Source organism: Sander vitreus, chromosome 11, assembly GCF_031162955.1.
Source record: "Sander vitreus isolate 19-12246 chromosome 11, sanVit1, whole genome shotgun sequence".
NCBI lineage: Eukaryota > Metazoa > Chordata > Actinopteri > Perciformes > Percidae > Sander > Sander vitreus.
The window spans coordinates 28,999,203-29,026,835 of NC_135865.1; the positions used below are offsets into that span (position 1 = coordinate 28,999,203).

The 27,633-nt window shown below is 41.2% G+C and overlaps 1 protein-coding gene across 1 annotated transcript in view; it reads left to right on the top strand.

The window, feature by feature from the left end:
- The window catches only part of mao (monoamine oxidase), a 55,423-nt gene that overhangs the window by 20,117 nt on the left and 7,673 nt on the right, over positions 1-27,633 (top strand). The window contains exons 2-7 of the mRNA XM_078262667.1: positions 3,676-3,770; positions 4,804-4,941; positions 15,386-15,490; positions 16,133-16,224; positions 18,255-18,396; positions 25,858-26,007. Of these exons, the coding sequence (XP_078118793.1) occupies positions 3,676-3,770; positions 4,804-4,941; positions 15,386-15,490; positions 16,133-16,224; positions 18,255-18,396; positions 25,858-26,007 (722 nt within the window). The remainder of the gene's footprint in view (positions 1-3,675; positions 3,771-4,803; positions 4,942-15,385; positions 15,491-16,132; positions 16,225-18,254; positions 18,397-25,857; positions 26,008-27,633) is intronic.

The window sequence follows — 27,633 nt, forward strand, 5'->3', positions numbered from 1 at the left end:
CAGTTCCCCGTCGTAAAGGGCCGTCTGACAGCAGGGTGAAGTGCTGAAAATATACTAAATATAGCGTCCATTTAAACTGATATAGATGTGTTCAGGTGTCTAAAATGCGTTTAGCTGCTGCCCCCCCTGTCCACAGCAGGACGTTGCTTAGTTTCCGTGTCGGTACTCCTGCCTGCTTCTTCACACTGGCGGAGTCCCGACCGCCATCTACTGTAGCTAACACACTGACTCTGGAGAAGTAGCTCAGACAACCACACTGAACACACATCTGAACTATCCCTTTAAGGTTATTTAAACATTGCAGAGGCACCCGCTGCACCTGGTTAATGTCTGTGTGGGTGGTTGCGAGTGTGTGGTATGCGGCTTCACAGCGTAGCAGCAAAAGAAACAACCGCGGAGACATGCTGGACTGCAGATGTTTGCCCAGTGTTGTTCCCTCTGTATATACAGACTCCATGGGGGGAAAAAAAACAGATAAATACAGTACATATTAGTTTTGTTTGTTTCTTACTCGTACACGTTTTCATATTTCCCCTAATCGAAATTCCTATGCGTCTATGCGTACAATCTCACATTTTTCTGTGTCTTTTTGTTGCTCTTTCTGCCTCCCTGCTGCATGAGTTGAATTGAAATCTGCCCCTCTGTCTCTCCTCTCAGCTGGAGTTCAGTTCGGGATAGCTTGTTGATTTTTCCAGCTGTGCAACTCATTCCTCTTCTTCATTTCATGGTGCGGGGGATGAAGATAAACAAGAGGGGAAAGCTCAGTCTGAATCCTTTTCAAGTGATAAAAAGCTTTATATTGATCTATTAGTCCTATAGAAGTTGTTTTTTTTTATAAAAATGGTGTCTCCATTAAGACAAAGAAGCTTTCTGATCAAAGCGAAATCAACAGGATGTGACTTTTTTTGCAGTGATTGCTGTAGGCATAAACAAGAGATGCAGACAGATGCTCTTTGTTTTCCAAGACAGAGACTGGCCTTTGGAGCTGAGTGCAGGTAATAGCATCAATTTAGAAGATTTGTGAGCCTCCTCTGGTCCGAGCTAATGCTTTCTACAAAGCCTGGCACACTGGGCGGGTGGGTGTTTTTGCAGGGAGAGAAGGCTGAAGTTGGATAATACAGGACAAATTATGTTTTAACTAATATAAACCTCGCTAGCTTCAACGGAGCTCAGCAGGATTTGGAAGGGGGTGAAGTGTGTGAGTGTGAGTGTAGCTCCGAGGTGTCAAGGCGCGAGCCAAAAGTACAGTATATGGAGTGGCTGTTTTTCATGGTTTGGGCTACCGCCCTGAAGCCTAATCCACAAGTTCATAGGTATTTTTTTAAATGTAGCATTTTCTCTGCGTTTTAAGCCCCTGACACACCAACCCGACGGCCGACCGTCGGCAGAAAAGCCAGTCGGCCTGATCAGTCGGCTCCCCGAGGTCCAAAAAGTGCGAAGCGACCGCCGACTTGAGTGTGCGTTCTGCGCGTGCGAACCGGCAGCTGATTGGACGAACGCGCCACGTGGGTCTGGCTGCTCCCGGATTTTTCAACTGGGCATAATGGCAGCTTTGTTCGGAATACGATCTCATATTTTACGAAGATATTTCACCGAAACGTGTTTCTGAAAACATTTGAAAAGAGAAATAGGCCGTGCAGTTGCTGAATCTGTCTTCATTTCAGATCAACAAAGGTCAGTTTAGAAGATTTTCGTCAGATTTTGAGAGACTCTAGTCACGCTCATCCCTCTCGTCATTTCCGGGTTAGCCCTCCACCAATCAGATTGGTCATTGAGTCCGACTGCCCGCCTTCCGATTCAACAAGTCAAATCGGCCCAAATGAAGGCCGGCGGCTCCTCCGACGGACGACGGCACGGAACACACCGAACAGACTCGAGTCACTGACCTCGCCAGTCTGTCCGACGGCCGATTATTGGATTGGTGTGTCAGGGCCATTAACCTTTCGTCCACACAAACTGCGTTTGAGGTCACAAAAAGCGGATCTTTTGGAAAACTCGTTCCAGGCTGAAGATGTTCAGAAACTCAGTGTTTGACGTGTCGATGGGGGAAACAGATTTTTTTCCCTTGTGAAGAGTCACAAATGAGGCAACATTTTGTGTAATGGTGGTAGAGATGTTCCAATGCCATTTATTTCTCTACCGATTCCGATACCTGAACTTGCATATCGGCCGATACTGAGTACTGATCTGATACCAGCGTGTTCAAAATGTATAAATCTTGAAAACAAGATAGTCTGCTGTATTTAACCGTGTTTTCCCAGCTTAGTAAGTTCAAACTATTGCAAAGATGGTAGCCTTGTGGCTTCTTTTCGAGGGTTTGTTTTTTCAGAGCTTCTTTAGCGTGGTTTTATTGATGTGTCGTTGATGTGTCGGCTCCCAGGATGCATTTCCAATCACAGAGACGTCGGCTGACGCTAAAGATCACACTGTTGGCGCAATCTGCAGTTTAAACCTACTTACTTTTTAATTTAGGATGAATTCAGCTACAATTACCTTGAGCCGTGGCTCATGGGTATTGTGGTTTTAGGAATATATCTACCATGCCAAATAGAAGTTGAATTGAAAATGCTGGCCCTAACATACACTTATAGGGTTGTAACATTGTATCCAGGAGACTCTCGGGTTCATATTTCTTAGGAACATTGAAGAAAACAAAACATTTAATTCCTCCCACTTATCTCCCAATATTAGTGTTGGACGTCCCCTCCAGCTCTTGTGGCTGAAATGCCTGCAATGGAATCGCATATGCAATGTGATGCCTGTGATCGCATATGCATGTGATGTTTCGGTGTCCACATACTCGTGGCCATGCAATGTATCAAATTAGCAGCGTCTTGTAAGTAACCACTCATATAAATCCTTCTGTCTCTACTTGGTTTCTGTGTTTTTAAACGTCTGCTGCACTGACATAGTCCGGCGCTGCCGAGCCATATGCTGCCTGCTAATCCTCTGCATGCCTAAGTGCATTTACATTATGTCTTATTGAATTAAAGTTATGGCAGGGATTGCCTGAGGTCAGTGTGTGAAAAGCTGTTTTCTGCAACAGACTCTGGACAGTAAGTCAATGTATGTGGAAGTCATGCTCTCTCTCTCTCTGTTTGCTCATATGATCAGCTGGCTTGTGATGTGTTGTGGAAGTGTTTCTCCCTCCGCTCTTTCTCCCTGCAGAGATTTCCCCCTCCCCCCTGCTCTCGCATCTTGCCAATGGCTCTGTCAATATCCAGCCAAGTCATTCGAAAGGCAAATGTTAGGTGCTTAATCCCTCACCTAATCCTTTTTTCAAGAGAGACCTGTGTACAAGCACACAACTATACTTTAAACGCATGACTGAGCGCGCTGACTTCCAGAAGAGAAACACGGCTTGTTTTTATACAAAACTCCAATTTGATCTGAATCTTTCTAGTCAGTTGGTATTTTCCAAATAATCCCCTTCATCTATTCAGTCTGAAAGTCACCGAACCAAAGACGAGGAAAGTGTTGCACCGAGCCTCTCTGCCATGAAGTTTGACAGACCTTCTCCACTCCTGTGTTGCTTTACTGTGAGAACACTTCAGAGGGAGTAGCACCTCAACAACCGCCATACATATACGTTTTACAGGTCGATCCAATCAACCAATCGATAAGACGATAAAATCATATGAGTGTCTGAGAATTTCTTCTGCTCTCTGTCTGCAGGGTTGAGTGCAGCGAAGCTGCTGAAAGCCAACGGACTGAGTCCTGTAGTCCTGGAGGCCAGGGATCGGGTCGGTGGTCGCACCTTCACCGTGCGGGTAAGACCAGGAGAGCGAACACTTCTGCAGATGCTTAGCGAGAGAGTTTGAAAAGATTAGCAATAAATGTGTGTGTATGTGGCAGTCTTACGTTACGTGTCCACAGAGCTGCGGGGCAAGCGTGTTCGTTCCTCAGGAGGGTTTTTACCCAAACCACAATCTTTTTCCAAAACTTTACTAGTCGTTTTGGTGCCTAATCTTAAAGGAGAATTCCGGTTGATTTCAACACGTAGCTCTGTTGTTTGTAAATGTGGAGTGCTGTCAGTAGCGAGAAAAACGGAAACAATCGGTGTTGCCTACAGCGTGTTATCCTCCTGCTAGCGTTAGCACCCAGGAGGCTGAAACTGGGCAAGTTTTAAACGTGCTTTTAGCCTCTTAACATGTTCGAAATGTCATTACAAGTGCTCCCCATGTGAAGTGATTCATACCGAGTGAACACAGTGAATCTGACTGCAGTAGATGTGAAAGAAATGCATGAAAGTTATTCTAATTCAGCTCCGTTTAGTTCTGTTGTTGAGACGGCAAGACTTAGGGACCGTCTACAAACTACAACACCGAAAAGAGATACAACTAAAATATTTTCAAAAGTAGGCTTATGCTTATTTTTTTAAAGTAAGTGCTGTAGTACAACAAGCAGGAGACAAGTTTGAAGACACTACCTTATTTAATATTTTTGTTGTATCTCTTTTAGGTGTTGTAGTTTGTAGATGGTCCCTAAGTCTTGCCGTCTCAACAACGGAACTAAACAGGGCTGAATTAGCATAACTTTCATGCATTTCTTTCACATCTACTGCAGTCAGATTCACTGTGTTCACTCGGATCATTAATGATTCCTCCAAGCCTTTTTCTTTAAGTAAATATCCTTCAGACGGGGTAGGGCACTGTCTTTTGTGTGTTCAGACGACTGAACCATTCTCCGAAGGGCCTGAAACTCTCCAACATAGCCATGAAACTTCAGTGATCAACAGCGGACTCTTCAACATAATCTGTGACTTACTTGTTTCGTGTTTTGATGCGTTTTTTTCTTTTTCAGAATAAGGAGACAAAGTGGGTCGACCTGGGCGGAGCTTACATCGGACCAACTCAGAACCGCATCCTCCGATTGGCCAAAGAGTACGGCATTCAGACCTACAAAGTCAACGAGCAGGAGAGCCTGGTGCATTATGTCAACGTGAGTGCTTTGGCTGATGTTATATCCGTCCAAGCTAACTCATTTAACAGATCCAGATCATTCAGTTTGATTTCTGCAGTGACTGTTGGTCAGTAAGTCTTTCACGAGGCGGTTCACTAGCCATGGGGTCAATAATTATAACTAGGACATGCTTCAAACCAGAACTATGCAAATAACTTACTTTACAAAATGTACCTTAGATACTTTCCTCTTCTTGTCAACCACACCAGTTTCAAATCCCTGACCTCTAGGCTGTTTTTATTTTGTGGTGTCACTGGTATCCCCGGACCTCTCCAAAACTAAAGAAAAAAGGGGTATACACACACAATCACAGACTTTCCCTTAAGCCGCTGACGCAGTCCACAAGCAACTTCTCTCATTTAAGGTGGTCAGCTGTGGTTTAAACTTTGGCGCTTCCTGGCTGGTTGACAGGCTGGTCCCAGCCTCTTGGCACTCGATCCATCCAGTGGTAGAGGACGGCACCCTGAAATACCCTCGTGTATTGTTCGTTCGTTTGGGGTCAGGTTACTTTAAGAGAATTAGTGTTACGTCTCAGAGAATTTGAGGACCCAAAAGCAGGGAGCAGGCGAGAATGGTTTCAGCTGAAGGATTTATTACACACAAAAAAACGAAAGGACACACCAACAAAAGGAGTCCTGAGAGAGCAGGCAAACACTAATCCCAGAGCAAAGCAACAGAAGAGCAGGATAACCAAAAAAAACGCAGGAATCCGGAAACCGAAACTACTGACCAAAAACTCACGGACGAGAAGACGGTTGGGGGAAACTGACACAGTACAGAAACAAGCACAAACACAAACAGACAGGGCAAAAACACAGAACGATCTGACAAGAGACAAAGGGAAGACAAAGACTAAATACACAGGGTAACGAGGTAACGAGAGGCAGGTGACACAAGGGCTGGGAAACAGGTGAGAAACATCAGGCGGGAAAACACAGGGAGTAACACTAGACAAGACAGCACAGAAAACCAGACTATCACAATAAAACAGGAAAGAGAAATATAAACAACCACAACAGAAATATACACAACCACAACAATTAGACTGGGTTGAACTATTTCAACCCAGTCTAATTGCCTCCACACCCTCAAATGTCAGTGCTCTGTGTGTGTGTGTGTGTGTGTGTGTGTGTGTGTGTGTGTGTGTGTGTGTGTGTGTGTGTGTGTGTGTGTGTGTATCACTATGTGTATGTGATTTTGCCCAAGAACAGCCATTCTTTTAAGATGACTGTTCTCTACAGTACTAGTAAATATTCCTAACATTGATATATGGGCCGGATGAAAATCTACGAGGGGCTGGATTTTGCCCGCGGGCCTTGAGTTTGACACATGTGCTTTACGCTTTAACTAAGAAAGGAGTTTGTCTATCAATTCAATCTCACGTGCTCAGCGCTGTTACTCTAACCGATTGACAGTAAATAGAAGTGGCTGTACAATCTGCCTCAGACTTGAGCTGCCACTGAAAACATGCAGCGTCTCTCATAGCCTCTGATCACAAGCTACATTTAAGCTGTTGCTCCTCAGAGAAAAAACAGCCGAAGGGATTGTGCAGAAGAAAACCAAACATTGTTCCTTATCCCGTGACTTCATACATGTCTGCCGAGCAGCCGGCCACCGCTCTCCTCTCCAGCATTAGTGACTGGAGATGCTAAGCTTTGCCTGAGGGGGTTTCTGTAATGCACTTTCTCTTTTCTCTGAGTGGCTGAATGGATAGCAACAGCAAACAAAGGAAGGACGGAAGGAAGGAAGAGACACTGGGGACGTTGTTGTTGTTTGCTGTTTGCTGTTGTATTCTTTGCTCCATATCTCATTAGTGCGGGGGCACCACTGTCCTTAACACAGTTGTGTTCCTCTACCTGATTTGATTTGCTGCTCACGCTGGTCAAAGTACCCTAACTCTAAATCCCTGGACCGCCTCAGGTGGCTGGCAGCTGTGTGTGTGTGTGTGTGTGTGTGTGTGTGTGTGTGTGTGTGTGTGTGCGTGCGTGCGTGTGCGTGTGCGCGTGTGAGATGATAGAGAGAGAGAACTTATCTCAACATAGGCTGTATTCAAGTCATTGAATAATAACTTCAGAGATGGACTTTGAGCTTCTGGCATGAGGGTATGGACACAAACTCACAAACACACACACACACACACACACACACACACACACACACACACACACACACTTTCACTGCATTATATATACTGTAGAACCCTGTTTCTAATGTCCACGCCCCACTTCCTTTAACACGCATGAGAGGGCCAGAATATTACAGAGACTCAATATAATGAAATCCAGTACAACTACACAGAAAATACTGCCCCATAAATCACCATGAATTAACAACAATCTCATTGTTATAGGCTTTAAAATTGATTTATTGCAGAGTAATTGTATAAGCTGCAACTGTAACTACAGAAGTTGAGCTTTAAATGAAATGTCATGGTGCATATGAGGTTTATTTAGACAAGAGGCCACAGTAAATATTAACAACTGCTTCCCTTCTTTCCACTGTAGGAGCAGAGTTATTGATACTGTGTGTGATGAACTGCCCTGAAATCTACCTACAGTACGCTCAATTTGCAAAATCATTACTGGTTAAGGATCATCTGCACAGCTGCTGTTGAATGTAACCAACGATTTTAAAGTTACCAGCCAATCAGATTGTCCACTAGCCACGTTTTGTTTTTTTCCTAACTAAGGCCGGCTGCACACTGCCTGCGTGAAATAGAAATAGGACCAACGCCTATTTTTCACGTCAAGCGTGTTGGAAGCGTTTCCAGGCAAAATAGAATAGGAAAAGATGTTTATATGTCATTTTGACACAAATACATATTAATAAATGACATGTTGATGTTTGACAGTCTCGAGGTTTTGACATAAATGCAGATTAAATGTAATTTGAAAACATAATTGTAAATAATTATTGATTTTCTAATATTGCACCTGTCAATACAGAGCGAAATATTCTGTAGCCTACGTTGTGTTTGCTGTAATCAAATCAGTATATATTTATGTTTAACATGGTATTTCATTTTATCAACGGGAAACATCCATGTGTACAGACAAGGCTAGCGGCAGCAGCGCCGCGTCAGACACCTTTCTGGTGTGCCAAGACATAGAAAACACCACGCAGCTGACACACAACAGAAACGCCACGCTCACGCCAAGCTCACGCCACGCTCGCGCCACGCAGCCAGTGTGTAGCCGGCCTAACTCCAGCTGCTCTGGTTTGTTTGTTTGTTTCCGTTCCTGTCGGATCTTTTCTGCAGCCTGCCGATTGAAATAGAAGCTTCACTTCATTCTTCACCGGCCAAATTGGCTCTTAACGTTAAAACTTTACTCGCCAAAGTTCAGCTTAGCTCGTAATCGATACCACGCACGCTAGGCACGTAGCCAACGGTTGTACGACGCGCCACAACCATGGGAAATGTAGGATTAGTACTACATGCAGTGTTGCCAGATAAAGATTGAGTTTCCAAGCCAAAGACACACAAAACTGCCCTCGTAACTTTGATTTTTACCCCGCATTTGGCGGGTTGGCTGATGAAGCTGAATAGTCTGCATGCTTTCAAAGATATCTTATACAATATATTACATATGTTATTATGTGTGTGTGAACCTCACATGCCAACTGATGACTGACTGTTGATGTGGGGGCCCTGTGTTGTGATATTTATGGGAAACATCTGGATCGGGAGGCCATGAGAACTAATATTATATGTACTTATTATGTTTTGTGCGAAGGAGAGCTGAATAACAACGCCTGTAATCTTCACCTGTGACCTTTGGAGGGGGCCTACCCGACAGCAGAGACTGCCTTTTTTGGTCAAATAAAACACTGATACAGATGTTCTGCAAATTGCCACGGACTTGTGGCTTCTACAGGAGCAGAAACCTTCGTTTCATAATCTCACAGATCGTGGTCAGTCTACCTCTGACGGTTTAGACATCATGGCTCATAATCTAAATCCTTATGGAGAGAATTAATGGGATTTTTACTTCCCTATTCGCACTGTTGATCTGTATTTCAGGCACTGTGCTCTCTATTAAATGTTGCTTAACCCTCTGAAGTCTAAGGGCAGTTTCATATATCTTCTTAAATTCACTTTTTTTAAGGTATTTGCATAAAACACACATCAAAATGTTCAGAACAAACTCAGCTTTCCGTATCGTGACGCCCTATTATTTTTCTAGAGCGATGTGTAAAGAGATAATTTGGGGCTAAAGCGCAAACGTTGATGTTGGCTTTTTGAAATTCCTCAAATCTCTTTTAGAAAAGAAACCTTAACCCTTGTGTTGACCCGTTTTCAACGTTTTTTATATCAGAAATATGGGTTTCTTTCAACAATATTGCCCAAAATGAACATTGACGCATGGAGAGCAGGTGAAATATATGATTACTTTAATTGAATTTTGGGTGTTCTATTCACTTTTAAAGCATTTGACAAAAATGTGTTAATGGTTTTCACATCAGTATATCCTGACTTTGACATAAAGCAGTCTGTGATAAAGTCCACTCAACATCCTCTGATCTTTACTAGTTTTTCGTTTTTAAAAAAATAGGTATAATAATAAACATAAAAATTAGGTTTATTGACCATGAATTAAAAAAAAAAAGCTTTGAAAAAAGTGACAAAAAATTTGGGGAAAAGAGCCAAAAAAAGTTCATTTTCAATTTTGACGAAAGTTAATGGTCGACGCGAAGACAACACAAGGGTCAGGTCGGGTTCGGTCTTAATTTCTATCATTTTACACGGGCTCGGGTCAGGCTCGGGTCGGGCTCGGGTCGGGCTCGGGCTTGCGCGGTAAATGAGCGGTCAGGTGATGCATTTTGATTAGCTTGTAAACTGTGTAAAATCCAGTTGAATCATGGTTTCACGGTCTGCAGGTTATCTCACCACTGTGTCCTTAGCACTGATGTACTATTGACTCGACCTACTTCAGCCTTGCTGTGAAATGTCAGCAGCATGATGGTTTGGCAGCGACAGCGGTTAGAGAACCAACCTTTGGTTCAGTAAAGGACCAGACTGTGCAGGCCTGGTGATGTGAAGCCTTTATGTGAGCAGCTCCTATGTGAGAGTGTTTCCTTAGCTACTATCACTGTAAGATCCACTCAAAGACCCAGACTCACACACACACACACACACACACACACACACACACACACACACACACACACGCACGTACATGCAAGCCTCTCGTAGCTTCCCGGCTTGTTTCCATGGCAGCATGCTTCATCAAAAGCTGCTCACCTCTATCAGTGTCAGACAGAGTGTGTGTGTGTGTGTGTGTGTGTGTGTGTGTGTGTGTGTGTTTTTGCGCATTCATGCACTTGTTCGTGCAGATGTGTGGAGGCGTGAGAGGAGCTCTGTCTCTCAGGGTCACTGATCTCACTGCTGACTCAGCAAAAATGCTGCAACTAACGATTATTTTCATCGTCTATTAATCTGTTGATTATTTTCCCGATTAATGGAATTCATCGATTAGTTGTCTGGTCTCTAAAATGTCAGAAAACAGTGAAAAATGTGGATCAGTGTTTCCCAAAAAGCCCGAGATGACGTCCTCAAATGTCTTGTTTTGTCCACAACTCAAAGATATTCAGTTGACTGTCACAGAGGAGAGAAGACACTAGAACATAGTCAAATATCCAAATGTCAGTTTTAAGCTAACTATATTGTATATCGGTACAGCTAACAAACATATCGTTGGGTTACTGTGATGATGCCGTGGGATCCTGCAGTCTTCCCATTCTCTCTGCTGATTCCTCACGTCTGTTTCCACTTTCGTCTTCATAAAAGCTCAGTTTTTCGGGTCGGCAGCTTATAAAAACTAAAGTTCTGGCTTATTTACCCTGTTGGTAGTTGATATCACCACACAGCAGCTTTTAGGCATGTTTCTGTTGTTTGCTAGCAGACGAAAAAGACGAGGAGGAAACCTTCACGCAACACAAGTCAATGGAGAGCCGAGAGTTGTTTCCCCCCCCTGGTGGGCGTGGCTTTCAGAGTATGACGCGCTGCGCTCTGTCTCTATTTATCAGTCACAGTGCAATTAATAAAAAGTAGAAATAAAGACATTCAGGCAGAACAATCAGTCCACTGAATGCTCTCTGACCTCCTTCAGTCATAGGCGTAGATTTCATGGGGGGTGCAGGGGATATGTCCCTCCCAATATTTAGAAGAGGTACATTTGTCCCCCCTCAAAACATTTGACAAGACACTCCCCAAAAGAGGTAACCGTTGCGGGGGCTAAGAACATGTACAGTATATGTCCTTCTTACCTGTAAATATGATTTCAGAAACCCCTACAGTGGACCGTACCATCCTAACCTTGCAGCGCACGGTTAGGATGGTACGGTCCACCGCACGGTTCTCTGTGAAATGAAGCTGCCTTCAGGTGCGGTCGGAAATGTCCAGATCCATAAACGATCTGAAGGAAAACAGTAACTGTGAAATATGAAGTCCACTTGTGCTACATCGGGGGTTAAAGAACACAGAAAAGGCACAAATCGTTGCATAAAAATGTATTAGAATGCAAATTAAAGCTATAGTGCGTAGTTTCTGTCGGCACGTCCACATGATACAAGCCTTCCGTGATCGCTCCCCCCCTCCTCCAACGCAGTTGCTAGTAGCCAAGGAGGACACGGAGGATTAAGAAAACATGATTGACTCTTCAGAAGAGCTCATTATCTTCACTCCAGTTTCTGCTCGGGAAAGTCTCCGGACGCCACAATCTTCTGAACACAGTCAGACTGAGAGATCCAGAGAGAGATGTGTGGAGCTGATAGTCTTAATTAGCTTTGTAGCAACTCATTTGGCAATGTAACAGATGTTCATTAATACCATAAAGTTACGCACTAAAGCTTTAAAGTGCGTAACACTAGCACTAATGTCAAGTGTTTGACGCTCAAAATTTTCTGGCAGAGGACCCCCATACCCCCCGGTTATAATATGCCCCCCCCCCCCAATGTTGAAACCAGAATGTAAAAACTAAACCTACGCCCTTGCCTTCAGTAAAGTATTGCAGTGTATTTGCACACTGGATTAAAGCCCAGACGTCTAGAGTAAAAATAACCCACTAAAGAAGACATGGAAACATTTGAATAAATATTTTAAGAAGAGGGGTAGAGCAAAGCATGACAGCGCTGCACAGTGCTCTCTGATTGAATCTGTTATCGTGCACCTTTCCTTTCTGCAGCGTCACCTCTAACTACAACCTTTGATTCCTGCACCTTTCCCCCTCATCAGCAACAATAAATCAAACTGTTACCTTAACTTCACCTCGCGGGATTTCAAACTTATATATACTATATAAGTATATATATAAGTATATATATATATATATATATATATATATATATATATATATATATATATATATATATATATATTATTTAAATAATAAACCAAAATTGAAAATAATTGTGATTATGATTTTCTTTCTCCATAATGGAGCAGCCTTAGTATGTATCTGTTGTGAGTATCACCACACTGATTAGCCCAGAAGCTATTTAGATGAATAAGCTGTAAACAGACCCAGCAGGTAGAAGTTTCCCGATTGAGTCTGAATTAAATAACAGAGGGAAACACTCTGGATTAAATTTGCTTTAATGACAGAGTCTGCGTTACTTCACAGGACGGCAGCTAGAGTCGTAGTAAAGCAGCATGTGTGCCGAGCCATTGTGTAATTAGGGCTAGCTTTCAAGCAAGCTGCATAGCTAATCAGCTTTTCTGGGGCTGATTGTAATCCAAAAGGCCAGCGCTGGTTTCCCTTATCAGCAAACTACTGCCTTACAGGCAGCTGCCGCTCTCAGCACTGGATGTATTAATGAGCTGTCGCTATCAGAGATGGGGAAACAAACTTTGATTAAATACTGTCCCTGGTTATCAGAGATTGAGAGAGAGAGAGCATGGGATTGTCCTGCGCTCCTGCAGTGGTTGTGGATGTTGTGCGTGTTTGCACGTTCACAGGACGGGTGCTGTTTGTGATAGTCCCTGATAAAGAAAGACGTGTGTAGTTGTGTAGAGTCTCTTATCTGTTTCCATGTGGCCTTCACCTAAATAAAAAATTATGACTGATTAATCAGTAGCCTCATTAGAGTCATAAGAAGCACAGAAGCAAGTATTTCGTAAAGGTAAAGTTTTTTTAAAGATAAAAAAAACAAAGCTTATAAATAACGTATTGAATTTGACCTTTGGATTCAAACAGCCAGAGTTTCTATTTCTCTATTAAAGTGTGTTTATGTAAAAAATACACAACATCTGGCGTAAAATCACCTTATAAAGATTTTGTGGCAACAGAAGCATTCATAGGAGGAGTGTTTTCTGGGTTTATGATGAATATTAGTCCAATGTTCTCTCTCTTTTAGCTCTGTTTTGTTAACTCCTGAGGGAAACAACTGTCTCTTTAGCTGCTAAACGCTCCGCTATGTTCACCAAATAGTTGCCTAACTTTGTCTGTCTGATGTTTGCTGCTGAGCAGAAACCCACCAGACTCTATTCATGGTAATTAAAACGGAACTTTTATCATTGTAAAACACACTAAATCCAAAGACGACAGAAACGCCTATCAAAAGCCGTCTTGGTTCGTCACACCACTCAGTCAATCACCACTCTGGTTTGGTTGAAATAAACCCTTAAGTCACCCATTTACATGTGGAGATATGCTGGCTCTATACACACTAAAAGTCCTGATTATTTACATAGAGTCTGGTGGGTTTGGTGATGGTGATTTCGGGGCTGTTTCTGGTTAAACAAAAAGGATCTTCCTCTTTAACTAAAAGGTCGACCTCCTTAGAAATCCTTTCCATAATGTTATCAGACACTTAGAATAATAATCTGAGTCAAAAACTGAACTTTTAGTGGATGCTAACTGACAGTGAGCATTTGCCCTACAGGGTTACATTACAGCTCGGTTCGCGGCTGACAGTTATAGTGTTCTCGCTCAATACTGGACCAAAGACAACAATTTTTGTTCACATTTGTCACTTAAACTTTTAGTGGACACAATAACTCAAAAAAGAACAGATGGTTTCCAAAGGCAGGAGACAAGACGAGGAAATCTCACCCTCATAAAACACAGTTCACCTCAGGAGAGTATATGGTGATAAAGTACACAAACACAGGGGTAGTAGACCTGAGCGCTGACTACACTGAGAGCCTTACTGTGCCAGGAACTCATTAAGTGATTTATGTACAGGCCGGAGCACAAAGAAACATTTCCTTATGTAGAAAGCAGCAAAGTTAAAGCTCTTCTGAAAACCGTGTTAGTAGCAGCCTGAAGAATCTCAACAAATGTTTTTTTTTCCTAACCTTTAGGCCACCACTGCCCCAAATGTAGCCTTTTCCAAAAACATATAACAAATTGATATATATATATATATCCATATACCATATATATACCATATATATATATATATATATATATATATATATATATATATATATATATATATATATATATATATATATATATATATATATATATATATATATATATATATATGGTAAACATGGTGGATGGAGCTGGTGTTTTATGGGGTTTGAAACAAACTGACAAGCTAAATAACAATTATACTGTGCTAGAGAGAATACGCATGCACAGACAGATATTGCTTCCCTCACACAGCAAAGAGGCAAATTACTAGAAAGCAACAGATGTTTGAGTAGAGTTGTTTCTGCATGTTCACGTCTGTCAGAGTTGGCCAAGTAACCTTGATCCCTTTGGAACCGTCCCTCCCTCTTCTCGCTGCGTTTGAAAAATAGAACAGTATTGTTCTGACAGACAGACAGACAGACAGACAGACAGGCGGCACATGGACTCAGGACACTCTTATCAGACTTGATGACTCTGAATCTTTGGACCAGCTGTAAAACGTTGCACAACTGGCATATTTGCTGTTACACAATGTACACGGCTCTCTGAAGTCATTGTGACTAAGCACATTGGAAGTCAGCTAAAGGGTCGACAGATAGATAGATAGATAGATAGATAGATAGAGATCTTTATTGTCATTGTATGCGATACAACGAAATTCTGTTGGAGCCATCCTCCCCAAATAGCAGCATAGAGTAAAAAGTTAAATATACAGTATATCATATATAGGGGGGCATATCATAGTGGGGAGTCTGGGTGTCCTCCCCTAGGGAAGTTTTGAGCGTCAAAGACTTTGTTTCCTGTAGTCAGATACACTTTCATGCACCAATTTACGGTGGAAATACCTTTGTTTAGCCTATGTGAAGAAGAAAAACACAGACGACAATTCAAAATATATCAAAAATATAATAGAAAGTATGTCGTTGCGTGTCATTGGGCATTTTTAAGTGGATATATGGAAATCCTGGAGCTTTCTCAGTGGGTATACTGCGTATACCTGCGTATCACATAGACTACACCGCTGATTGTGTTTGATAATGATGATGACGTGTGTCCCACAGGGAAAGTCTTACCCGTTCAGAGGCTCCTTCCCTCCCATGTGGAACCCCATCATCTTGTTGGACTTCAACAACCTGTGGAGGACAATGGACGAAATGGGCCGCGAGGTAACAAGCAGGAATTACCCTTGTTGTTTGCTTTTTACTCTGCACTCGTCTCATCTTTGCTAAATGTACGATAAGATAATTCGTCTTGGGCAGTCGAGAGAACAAAAAAATGGTAACCATGTATGTAAACAGTAAACATGCATGAAACACAAGCATACATTACTCAACAAACCTTCAATGAACCTGACACAAGACCCCCCTCCTCCACCTTCCCCCAGACTCTCAGAAGAAAGAGAACCCACTGCACATCCTCCCCCTCAGATTGCACTTAATTCTACCCAGATTGCACATTTTCCGTGATTAGCCGTGATCAATAACTTGCAACCCAATTGCACAATTGCCGTGTCAAATTAAAAATATTGTACCAGTGCCCTACCAGATATTGCACATCCTACAGCCATAATGGTGAGTACCACAAATATAACCTATGCTTAAACTCAGCACATTTCAGGCGCCTGGGTAGCTCGCCTGGTAGCGCGCCCCATATACAGAGGCTCAGTCCTCGACCTGCAGCCCTTTGCTGCATGTCATTCCCCCTCTCCCTCCCCTTTCATGTCTAAGCTGTCCTGTCACAAATAAAGGCCTTAAAAAATTTAAAAAAAACTCAGCGCATGACCTTCTCCTCTTCCTCCTGTGTTTCAGATTCCCAGAGAGGCTCCCTGGAGAGCTCCCCATGCCGAGGAGTGGGACAAGATGACCATGATGGAGCTCTTTGAGAAAATCTGCTGGACCAGGTAGCACAGAAAAGAGGGAATTAGATAACTTTTCCTGCCTAACAAGAGCGAGACCGATGTGAATGCCTCTTTTATGTCTCTGTTACTGAGCGTAATTCATACATATGTACATAACCTTGAGCGTCAATTATGCAACTCTCATGTTCAACTTTCAAAGCACACACAGAGACATAACAAATGCATTCATGAGCCAGTCTGACTCTTAAAAAAACAAATAGGAGGAAAAGAAGAGTAACCCAGGAGTTGCTCTGAACTGGCTGATAGAAATACAGGTTTATGAATCAACAACTTGGTTCAGGTTGAGGTTACTTTATTTGTACCTGTAGGTAGATTTGTTCTGCAGCAAGAGTATGACATCCATCCAAGACACACTACTACGAAAACACACCAAAAACTGACACAAGTACTCAAAATCTGATGCAAATGCAAAGGTTCCATCAAATAGGACATAAGAGAGAGAGAGATGAATACAAATAAGTGAATTATAGTTATTCAAATACATGTTCTCTCAGTTTATTTTGGTTACTTTGGTTTTAAGTTTTGCCATAGGTGTTATACAAATACAGTAATTAAAAAAACTCACAAACTTTACATAACGCAAATGAGTATTTGACTAAACGCTACAGGGGATAGTTTACAATGGGTGTAGCTCCCTAGTAACACGCAGACACACAATGTTTAGTAAAAACCGTCGACCATCAATCCTGTGAAAACTGCCAATGAAAACACACTTATAACAGCTGCTTGCAGCAACCACATTGTATTAACATTAGCCTACTATATTAACACAGCAAGCTATAGGCTCAGTTAGCTCAAACTTCAGCTTATTACAAAAAGGAGCTAAACCCAGATCTCGTATCTTGTATCTTCAACACATCTCATCACAGCATATCGTCAACACATTTCTTACAAATCCAACGTGGTAACTTAACTTAAAAGGTAATATGATTACATTTCCTTGTGGAATGAGCTTATCACGCTGCATCGCAGATCTTTCTATCTCAGGGCTTCCAAGGGGGGAGGAGGGGGGAGGAGTGGGGCGTCCAAGAACCACCCCATTCCCGCCCTCCCCATCCCAGATAACAGTTGTTATCCAGCCGACGGACCAACCCATCCACACACCCCACCTTCCCCGTGATATGTGTGGCTTCTAACGTCTAGGTGCTTTAAAAGAGGTGTGGTGGCGGAGTTGGCTCACTGGGTAGAGCAGGCGCACGTATACTGAGAGGTTTATGCCTCGACGCAGAAGACCAGGGTTCAAATCCGACCTGTGACGATTTCCTGCATGTCTTCTCTCTCTCTCTCTCTCTCTTCCCTTTCTCACCTAGCTGCCCTGTCAAATAAAAGTGGAAAAGCCCAAAAAATAATCTAAAAAAAATCCCATCATCTCAGTCCTACTGATTTGTCTAGAATGCTTTATTATGTTATGTTTGATAAAAGCCGTTTTAAAACCAAACTAAAAATACTCCTATCTTATCTGTGCAGCTCAGTGATAGCAGATGGTTCCATAAACCGCTCTTCGCAAGTAAAAGGAAGGAGCAGTTCAGTACTTTTATTGAATTTTGAGTGTTTTATTCACTTTTATAGCATTATTCTGACTGGACTTTGACAGTCTTTGATTATCCATCAACAAACGTTCCTCCGATCTTAACTTTTAAACAAAATAATTCATGATTTCTGCTTTTTTTTAACACAGAAAGTGGGTTAGTGTTAGTGGTGTATATACTGGTGGTAGTGAATAAAAGCGCTGAAAATGTGGACAAATTCAACAAAAAGTTGGGGGGAAAAACAGAAAAATAAGTGTTAAAATAAGCGACACAAACGTCAAAAGTGTCAATTTTTAATTTTGACCCCGGGAGGACAACACAAGGGTTAGCTATCCTCCGTTACTGTCTGGTATACAGGGACGCTGGGCAGAGTGCGTGGCTCCCCAATCAGCCGACTGGCCGACTAGATTGTGTAGGATCTTACTCAAACATAGCCGTTATTTTGAAGTACTTTAAGTTCTAACCCTTCTCCCTTATTTCTAGTACTGTTCGCTGCTTCGCCAAGCTGTTTGTCAACGTCAACGTGACCTCTGAACCCCACGAGGTGTCGGCTCTGTGGTTCCTCTGGTACGTGAAGCAGTGTGGAGGAACCATGAGAATCTTCTCCACCACTAACGGAGGACAGGTACGTCTGCACCTGTGTGTGTGTGTGTGTGTGTGTGTGTGTGTGTGTGTGTGTGTGTGTGTGTGTGTGCAGTTTCTATATTTGTACCTGTACATGTGAGCAAAGTGCAGCATCCAAACTAACCTTTTAAACCTAAAGTCACACAATAACACAAACTAACTAACCGATGGAGGCAGCTGTAGAGCAGCAACTCCCGTGTTCTGCGAGGTAAAATGACAGATTTTTGTCAAAGGAGTCTGGTGGCGGGGTGGCCTCTAGCTCACCCAGTAAGAGCGTGCGCTCCCATGTAGGCTGAGTCCTTTGCAGCGGCCAGGGTTCGAGTCCGACCTGCTGCCCTTTGCTGCGTGTCATCCCCATCTCCCACCTTTCTGTCTACCCACTGTCACTATCTAATAAAGGGGGGAAAGCCCCCAAAACAAATTATCTGTAAAAGGAGTCTGGTGGCTTTGAAGAGAGCAGAGATAACGGCTTCAGTTCCCCGTCGTAAAGGGCCGTCTGACAGCAGGGTGAAGCTCTGGAAATATTCTAAATATAGCGTCCATTTAAACTGATATAGATGTGTTCAGGTGTCTAAAAGCTGCTGCCCCCCCGTCCACAGCAGGACGTTGCTTATCTTCCGTGTCGGTACTCCTGTCTGCTTCTCCAAACTGGGGGCGTGCCGACCGCCATCTACTGTAGCTAACACACTGACTCTGGAGAAGTAGCTCAGACAACCACTCTTCAAAAATATCTGAACTATCCCTTTAAGCTCACTGTGGCCTGCAGAGATGCATTCCCTCATGCAAAACAGGAGGCTGAGCATCAGTGAGAGATCCCATAGCTTCCTAAACCAGCCCTAATACATAGCGTAGTTTAGTTTGCTGCTGAGCAGCCTAGCATAATAATGAGCCAGACAAAAGCTGTTTTCTTGGAGTGCCGGGGGAGCACATTCTGCCGTCGTACTTTCTAAAGCTGAGTGGCCCTGTTGCCATAGCCACTGAGGAAGGGGATTGTGTTTAGGTAAACAGAGGGTGTTGCAGCAGCTCTGTTGTCATTTCCCCCCTGCTGGACCTTCCCATGCACACTTGTTTAAGGGTTCATGGGTGTGTGTGTGTGTGTGTGTGTGTGTGTGTGTGTGTGTGTGTGTGTGTGTGTATACACATAAACAGTCATTTGAGCTGATATTCTGTGTAAAGTATTGCATATGTAGGCACATTTGTTGAAACATGAAACATGAACTCAACGAGACAAACAGACTCACCTCGTTTCAGTGCCAGGACACATTTAGGTTTCGGCTTCGAATTTTCTGGCGACTGGCAGGCAAATTTCATCCAAATGCCAGAGTGGAAGGCACACAATGTTTTTCTAATCAGGGAGAGATGTTGACACCAACCATGTGGCGAAGGGCACTGTGTGTTTAATTTTGTGTTTCAGAGCTTTGGCAGCACTTGATGTCTCCCCACTACCTCGGTCCTCTTCATTATTCAGCAGTTGCTGGCCGAAGCTTTGCAATAACATTTTCCCTTTTTGGTTCAAGATGTTGACATTTGTAGTGAAGGAGAGAGGGTGGTATGTAACACATCAACAGATGAGATCAGAGGCCTGTACTACGACGCAAGATTTTGCGTTAACGAGGTAACTTCAGGTTCAACCCAGGGTTTTCTGTACCACGACGGTGGATCACTTGTTACCGGGTTCAATCGCCGTGGTAACTCATGCTGAACACCGCCTGCTGACCAATCAACACTCGATTGATAACGGCGTCACCGCAACCGGTGGAAATTAGGACGGTAAGATCAGGCGGAGCTCGGTGTGCGGAGAGGGGAAGAGAGAGGGAGAGGGGGGGGGAGAGAGGAGAGAGGGGGGAGAGAGAGAGAGAGAGAGAGAGGGAGGGAGGAGAGAGAGGGGGAGAGAGAGGGGGGAGAGAGAGAGAGGGAGAGAGGGGGAAAGAGAGGGAGAGAGGGGGAGAGAGAGGGGGGAGAGAGAGGGGGAGAGAGAGAGAGAGGGAGAGAGAGAGGGGGAGAGAGGGAGAGAGAGAGGGAGGGAGAGGGAGAGAGAGGGAGAGAGAGAGGGAGAGAGAGAGAGAGAGAGAGAGAGACCTGCCAGGGTTGCCGCGGTTGTTAGGTTAGGTGAAGCCGGGTAACTGAAAGAAATCCAGATCATGTTGATCTTGAGTCGTAGTACAGGCCTCTGGTTGTCTCCTAAATGTATTAGCCTGGCAGAGTCGTACTCTGAGCAGGATCAGACTGGATAGAAGCCATTTAACCAACATAATATGAGACTGTCTTGCAAGGAGAGCATACAACTTTTTTTTAAAAAGGCGACAGAACCATTGAAAAAAGTGATGAACGTTGAAAAAAGTGACAAACATTGAAAAAGTGACAGAAACAAAAAAAAAGTGGCACAAACATTGAAAAAGTGACTAAAACATTACAAAATGTGGCACAAACATTGAAAAAAAGTGACAAAAACGTTGAAAAGAATGACAAAAACATTACAAAAAGTGACAAAAACATTACAAAAAGTGACAAAAACATTGAAAACAGTGACTAAAATGTTGAAAAAAGTGACAAAAACATTAAGAAATGTGACAAAAACATTGAAAAAAAGTGACAAAATTGTTGAAAAAAGACAAAAACATTGACAAAATTGACAAAAACACTGAAAACAGTGACTAAAATGTTGAACAGTGACGAAACCATTAAGAAATGTGACAAAAACATTGACAAAAGTGACAAAAACATTACAAAATGTGACAAAAACATTGAAAACAGTGACTAAAATGTTGAAAAAAGTGACAAAAGCATTAAGAAATGTGACAATTGTTGAAAAAAGACAAAAACATTGACAAAATTGACAAAAACAATTGAAACAAAACAGTGACTAAAATGTTGAACAGTGACGAAACCATTAAGAAATGTGACAAAAACATTGACAAAAGTGACAAAAAACATTACAAAATGTGACAAAAACATTGAAAACATTGACTAAAAATGTTGAACAGTGACGAAACCATTAAGAAATGTGACAAAAACATTGACAAAAGTGACAAAAACATTACAAAATGTGACAAAAACATTGAAAACAGTGACTAAAATGTTGAAAAAAGTGACAAAAACATTACAAAATGTGACAAAAACACTGAAAAAAAGTGACAAAAATGTTGAAAAGAATGACAAAAACATTACAAAAAGTGACAAAAACATTACAAAATGTGACAAAAACATTGAAAACAGTGACTAAAATGTTGAAAAAAGTGACAAAAACATTACAAAATGTGACAATTGTTGAAAAAAGACAAAAACATTGACAAAATTGACAAAAACAATTTAAACAAAACAGTGACTAAAATGTTGAACAGTGACGAAACCATTAAGAAATGTGACAAAAACATTGACAAAAGTGACAAAAACATTACAAAATGTGACAAAAACATTGAAAACAGTGACTAAAATGTTGAACAGTGACGAAACCATTAAGAAATGTGACAAAAACATTGACAAAAGTGACAAAAACATTACAAAATGTGACAAAAACATTTTGTCACATTTTGTGTTGAAAAAAGTGACAAAAACATTACAAAATGTGACAAAAACACTGAAAAAAAGTGACAAAAATGTTGAAAAGAATGACAAAAACATTACAAAAAGTGACAAAAACATTACAAAATGTGACAAAAACATTGAAAACAGTGACTAAAATGTTGAAAAAAGTGACAAAAACATTAAGAAATTGACAAAAACATTGACAGAAGTGACAAAAACATTACAAAATGTGACTAAAACATTGAAAACAGTGACTAAAATGTTGAAAAAAGTGACAAAAACATTAAGAAATTGACAAAAACAATTGAAACAAAACAGTGACTAAAATGTTGAACAGTGACGAAACCATTAAGAAATGTGACAAAAACATTGACAGAAGTGACAAAAACATTACAAAATGTGACAAAAACATTGAAAACAGTGACTAAAATGTTGAACAGTGACGAAACCATTAAGAAATGTGACAAAAACATTGAAAACAGTGACTAAAATGTTGAAAAAAAGTGACAAAAAACATTAAGAAATGTGACAGAAACATTGAAAAAAAAGTGACAAAATCGTTGAAAAAAAGACAAAAAACATTGAAAAGAATGACAAAAAGATTACAAAATGTGACAAAAAACATTAAGAAATGTGACTAAAAACATTGAAAACAGTGACTAAAATGTTGAAAACAGTGACTAAAACATTACAAAATGTGACAAAAACACTGAAAAAAAGTGACAAAAACGTTGAAAAGAATGACAAAAACATTACAAAAAGTGACAAAAACATTACAAAAAGTGACAAAAAGTGACAAAAACATTAAGAAATGTGACAAAAAGTGACAAAAACATTAAGAAATGTGACAAAAACATTGAAAACAGTAACTAAAATGTTGAAAAAAGTGACAAAAACATTAAGAAATGTGACAAAAACATTGAAAAAAAGTGACATAATCGTTGAAAAAAGACAAAAACATTGACAAAATTGACAAAAACACTGAAAACAGTGACTAAAATGTTGAACAGTGACGAAACCATTAAGAAATGTGACAAAAACATTGACAAAAGTGACAAAAACATTACAAAATGTGACAAAAACATTGAAAACAGTGACTAAAATGTTGAAAAAAGTGACAAAAACATTAAGAAATGTGACAATTGTTGAAAAAAAGACAAAAAACATTGACAAAATTGACAAAAACAATTTAAACAAAACAGTGACTAAAATGTTGAACAGTGATGAAACCATTAAGAAATGTGACAAAAAACATTGACAAAAGTGACAAAAACATTACAAAATGTGACAAAAACATTGAAAACAGTGACTAAAATGTTGAACAGTGACGAAACCATTAAGAAATGTGACAAAAAACATTGACCAAAGTGACAAAAAACATTACAAAATGTGACAAAAACATTTTGTCACATTTTGTGTTGAAAAAAAGTGACAAAAAACATTACAAAATGTGACAAAAACACTGAAAAAAAGTGACAAAAATGTTGAAAAGAATGACAAAAACATTACAAAAAGTGACAAAAACATTACAAAATGTGACTAAAACATTGAAAACAGTGACTAAAATGTTGAACAGTGACGAAACCATTAAGAAATGTGACAAAAACATTGACAGAAGTGACAAAAACATTACAAAATGTGACAAAAACATTGAAAACAGTGACTAAAATGTTGAAAAAAGTGACAAAAACATTAAGAAATGTGACAATTGTTGAAAAAAAGACAAAAACATTGACAAAAACAATTGAAACAAAACAGTGACTAAAATGTTGAACAGTGACGAAACCATTAAGAAATGTGACAAAAACATTGACAGAAGTGACAAAAACATTAAGAAATGTGACAAAAACATTGAAAAAAAGTGACATAATCGTTGAAAAAAGACAAAAACATTGAAAACAGTGACTAAAATGTTGAAAAGTGACAAAAACATTAAGAAATGTGACAGAAACATTGAAAAAAAGTGACAAAATCGTTGAAAAAAGACAAAAACATTGAAAAGAATGACAAAAAGATTACAAAGTGTGACAAAAACATTAAGAAATGTGACTAAAACATTGAAACAGTGACTAAAATGTTGAAAAAAGTGACAAAAACATTACAAAATGTGACAAAAACACTGAAAAAAAGTGACAAAAATGTTGAAAAGAATGACAAAAACATTACAAAAAGTGACAAAAACATTACAAAATGTGACAAAAAGTGACAAAAACATTACAAAATGTGACAAAAACATTGAAAACAGTGACTAAAATGTTGAAAAGTGACAAAAACATTAAGAAATGTGACAGAAACATTGAAAAAAAGTGACAAAATCGTTGAAAAAAGACAAAAACATTGAAAAGAATGACAAAAAGATTACAAAGTGTGACAAAAACATTAAGAAATGTGACAAAAACATTAAGAAATGTGACTAAAACATTGAAAACAGTGACTAAAATGTTGAACAGTGACAAAAACATTAAGAAATGTGACAATAAATGAAAAAAAACGACAAATACATTACAGTTTTTTTCAACTGCTTACACACAAAATCTTTTCATGTCATACATGAAAAGATTGATTTTTGAAACCTCTCACTCAAAGTGCAAAACTACACAGAAAATCTCCAAAACCAGAACGAGTTCTCAGCCCTTCACTCAGTTTTCAATCACATAAAACACTTTTTTCAAAACATTACACACAGTTCTCTACCTAAGACACAAACATCTAACAGGAAGTGACTAGCTTTCCTTTTCTAAACACAACCAATCAAAATACAACACTTATTTACCAGGGCACACACACACACACACACACACACACACACACACACACACACACACACACACACACACACACACACACACACACACACACACACACTCCTCACATGTGCAAATACATTATGTCATAACTGAACACTAACCAATCACTGCTTTAGTATAGGCCTATACAGAGGTCAAAGGTCAGATTACCTGTTTTGAACAATGGATGCCAACAATAGACAGAGAGAAGAGAGGAGGAGGAGGAGGAGGAGGAGGAGGAGGAGGAGGAGGAGGAGGAGGAAGAGGGAAGAAGAGGAAGGAGAGCCATCTCTGATGAGCTCAGGGCCACACTTATGTATTCATCATGTGATCAACCACGGATTGACCAATGAGAAAAGCCCATCGTGAGTAGCTTTACAATGGCGTTCATTTGGCATGCAACTATCTAATGACTATTTCAGCATTACTAATCAGTCAGACTTTGTTTGTGCATACAAATCCCCCCCCCACCCATCCCGCCACGACACACACACACACACACACACACACACACACACACACACATATTCTTTATTCTACAAATGATACCTTTGGTTTACATATGTTTGTACTATTGTTTTCTTGTTTCATGCTACTGTATACAACGCTGTGCTGCTCTTACAAACGTGATGTTTTGTCCAATAAATATTTTCTGTTTTACTGTAACATTACATTGTTGTTTACAGTACACTTTTCAACCCCTCTCAGCAGATTACTTTCTCTCTAGAACATTGTAAATGGAGATATAGGCCTATAAAAGACAAGAGAGCTTTAGATTTAGAGCAACAGTGTGTACATGGTATATCCAAACATTTACTATTATGAAAAAAGTGTTTGCCATTTGATGCAAATGCTTCATTTTGAGATGTGTTTATGGTATTTTGAATGCAGTGTGAGGCATTTTGTGTGTGCAGTTTTGGGAATTGTGTGTAGAGTTTTGAAAAAAGGAGAAAGGAAAGGAAAAAACTGTAAAAAAGGTGACAAAATTGTTGAAAAAAGTGACAAAAACATTAAAGAAAAGTGACAAAAACATTGAAACAAGTGAGTAAAACGTTGAAAAAGACAAAATTGTTGACAAAAATGTTGAAAAAGGCGACAAAAACGGTCTGTGTTGGTGGTGTTGGTGACTGACCGCTGCTTCCCCCATGCAGGAGAGGAAGTTTGTGGGCGGCTCCAGTCAGATCAGTGAGTGCATGGCCAGGGAGCTGGGAGAGCGAGTGAAGCTGCAGTCTCCGGTCTGCAGGATCGACCAGAGCGGAGACACGGTGGCCGTGGAGACGCTGGACAAAGTGACCTACACAGTAAGCATGTGACCGCTGAGTCTGCTGCAGACACACACTGATGGGAAGTAACTCGCTTTCAGGTCCATTTTGTGCTATTTCACACTTGGCTCCAGAAGTAAATACTGTGCTTTTTACTGCACTACAGTTACACGGCAGCTGTAGTTACTTTACAGATTAAGAAGCTTAAATATAAGCTTAAATATAAAAGATTAAACCAGCTGCAACATTGAAGTGATGAACCAATAATGCATCAATAATTGGAAACGATGACCGAAAGAACAAGATCCAGGGTACAAGCGGCCAAAATGGGTTTCCTCAGGAGGGTGGCTGGCATCTCCCTTAGAGATAGGGTGAGAAGCTCAGTCATCCGTGAGGAGCTCGGAGTAGAGCCGCTGCTCCTTTGCTTCGAAAGGAGCCAGTTGAGGTGGTTCGGGCATCTGGTAAGGATGCCCCCTGGGCGCCTCCCTAGGGAGGTGTTCCAGGCACGTCCAGCTGGGAGGAGGCCTCGGGGAGACCCAGGACTAGGTGGAGGGATTATATCTCCAACCTGGCCTGGGAACGCCTCGGGATCCCCCAGTCGGAGCTGGTTAATGTGGCTCGGGAAAGGGAAGTTTGGGGTCCCCTGCTGGAGCTGCTGCCCCCGCGACCCGACCCCGGATAAGCGGATGAAGATGGATGGATGGATGGATTTTATTCTTAAATGGGCCATTCCGCATAATGAGTCCTTTTATGTTTGGTACATGTTGATCGAATACTTTGTACTTTCACTTAGTAAGATTTTAAATACAGGAGTATTTTGGAGGACTTCTTCCACCGCTGATATGATTTTTCCCTTCCAGTTTCATACTCGCCCGTCCCAGAGCGACAACCCCATGTGTGTGTTTTTTATTATTTTTTATAACGTTACCTCATCTAGCATCAGCCTCATCTGGCTCATTTTCTGTAGTTTCTGTAACATTTACGTCTACTACAGCGTCACCTGAAGCGGCAGTATAGCTTCAGGAGCAGGCTTACCAGATCACTGAGTGTACGAGTGTTGTTTAAATGTGCTTTTGTTTCATATCTCTTCAAGTGATTCACATTAGTTAGTTTCATATTTGCGCAGAGAATGACCGCCAAGCGACTGTGTTGATTTTCCTACGCGACTCGCAACGCAGACGGAGTGAAAGTGTGAAAGTTCGATCACAAAACAATCGTCATTACGTAACGTTATCCTCATACTTTTGTAGGTGGGTATACGGAAATCCTTGACCTTTCTTATACGGTATACGCCGAGTACCTGCGTACCATGTAGACTACACCACTGGTAACAGGGTTTCTCTCTCTGCAGAACGAGTACTTTTACATCGAAAACACACCGGGCGCATAAGCTTCGCGTATAGCCCGCTTAGCGTAGATACGTGCCTGATCCCACGCCTGGCCATTCATAACGGACAAGTATTTCTACGCGCCGGTCACAAAGCGCTCCTTCTCCTCTCTGTCTCTCTCTCTCTTTCGCTCTCTGTCTCTCTCTCTCGCTCTCTGTCTCTCTCTGTCTCTGTCTCTCTCGCTCTCTCTCTCTCTCTCTCTCTCTCTGTCTCTCTCTCTCTGTCTCTGTCTCTCTGTCTCTCTCTCTCTCTCTCTCTCTGTCTCTCTCTCTCTCTC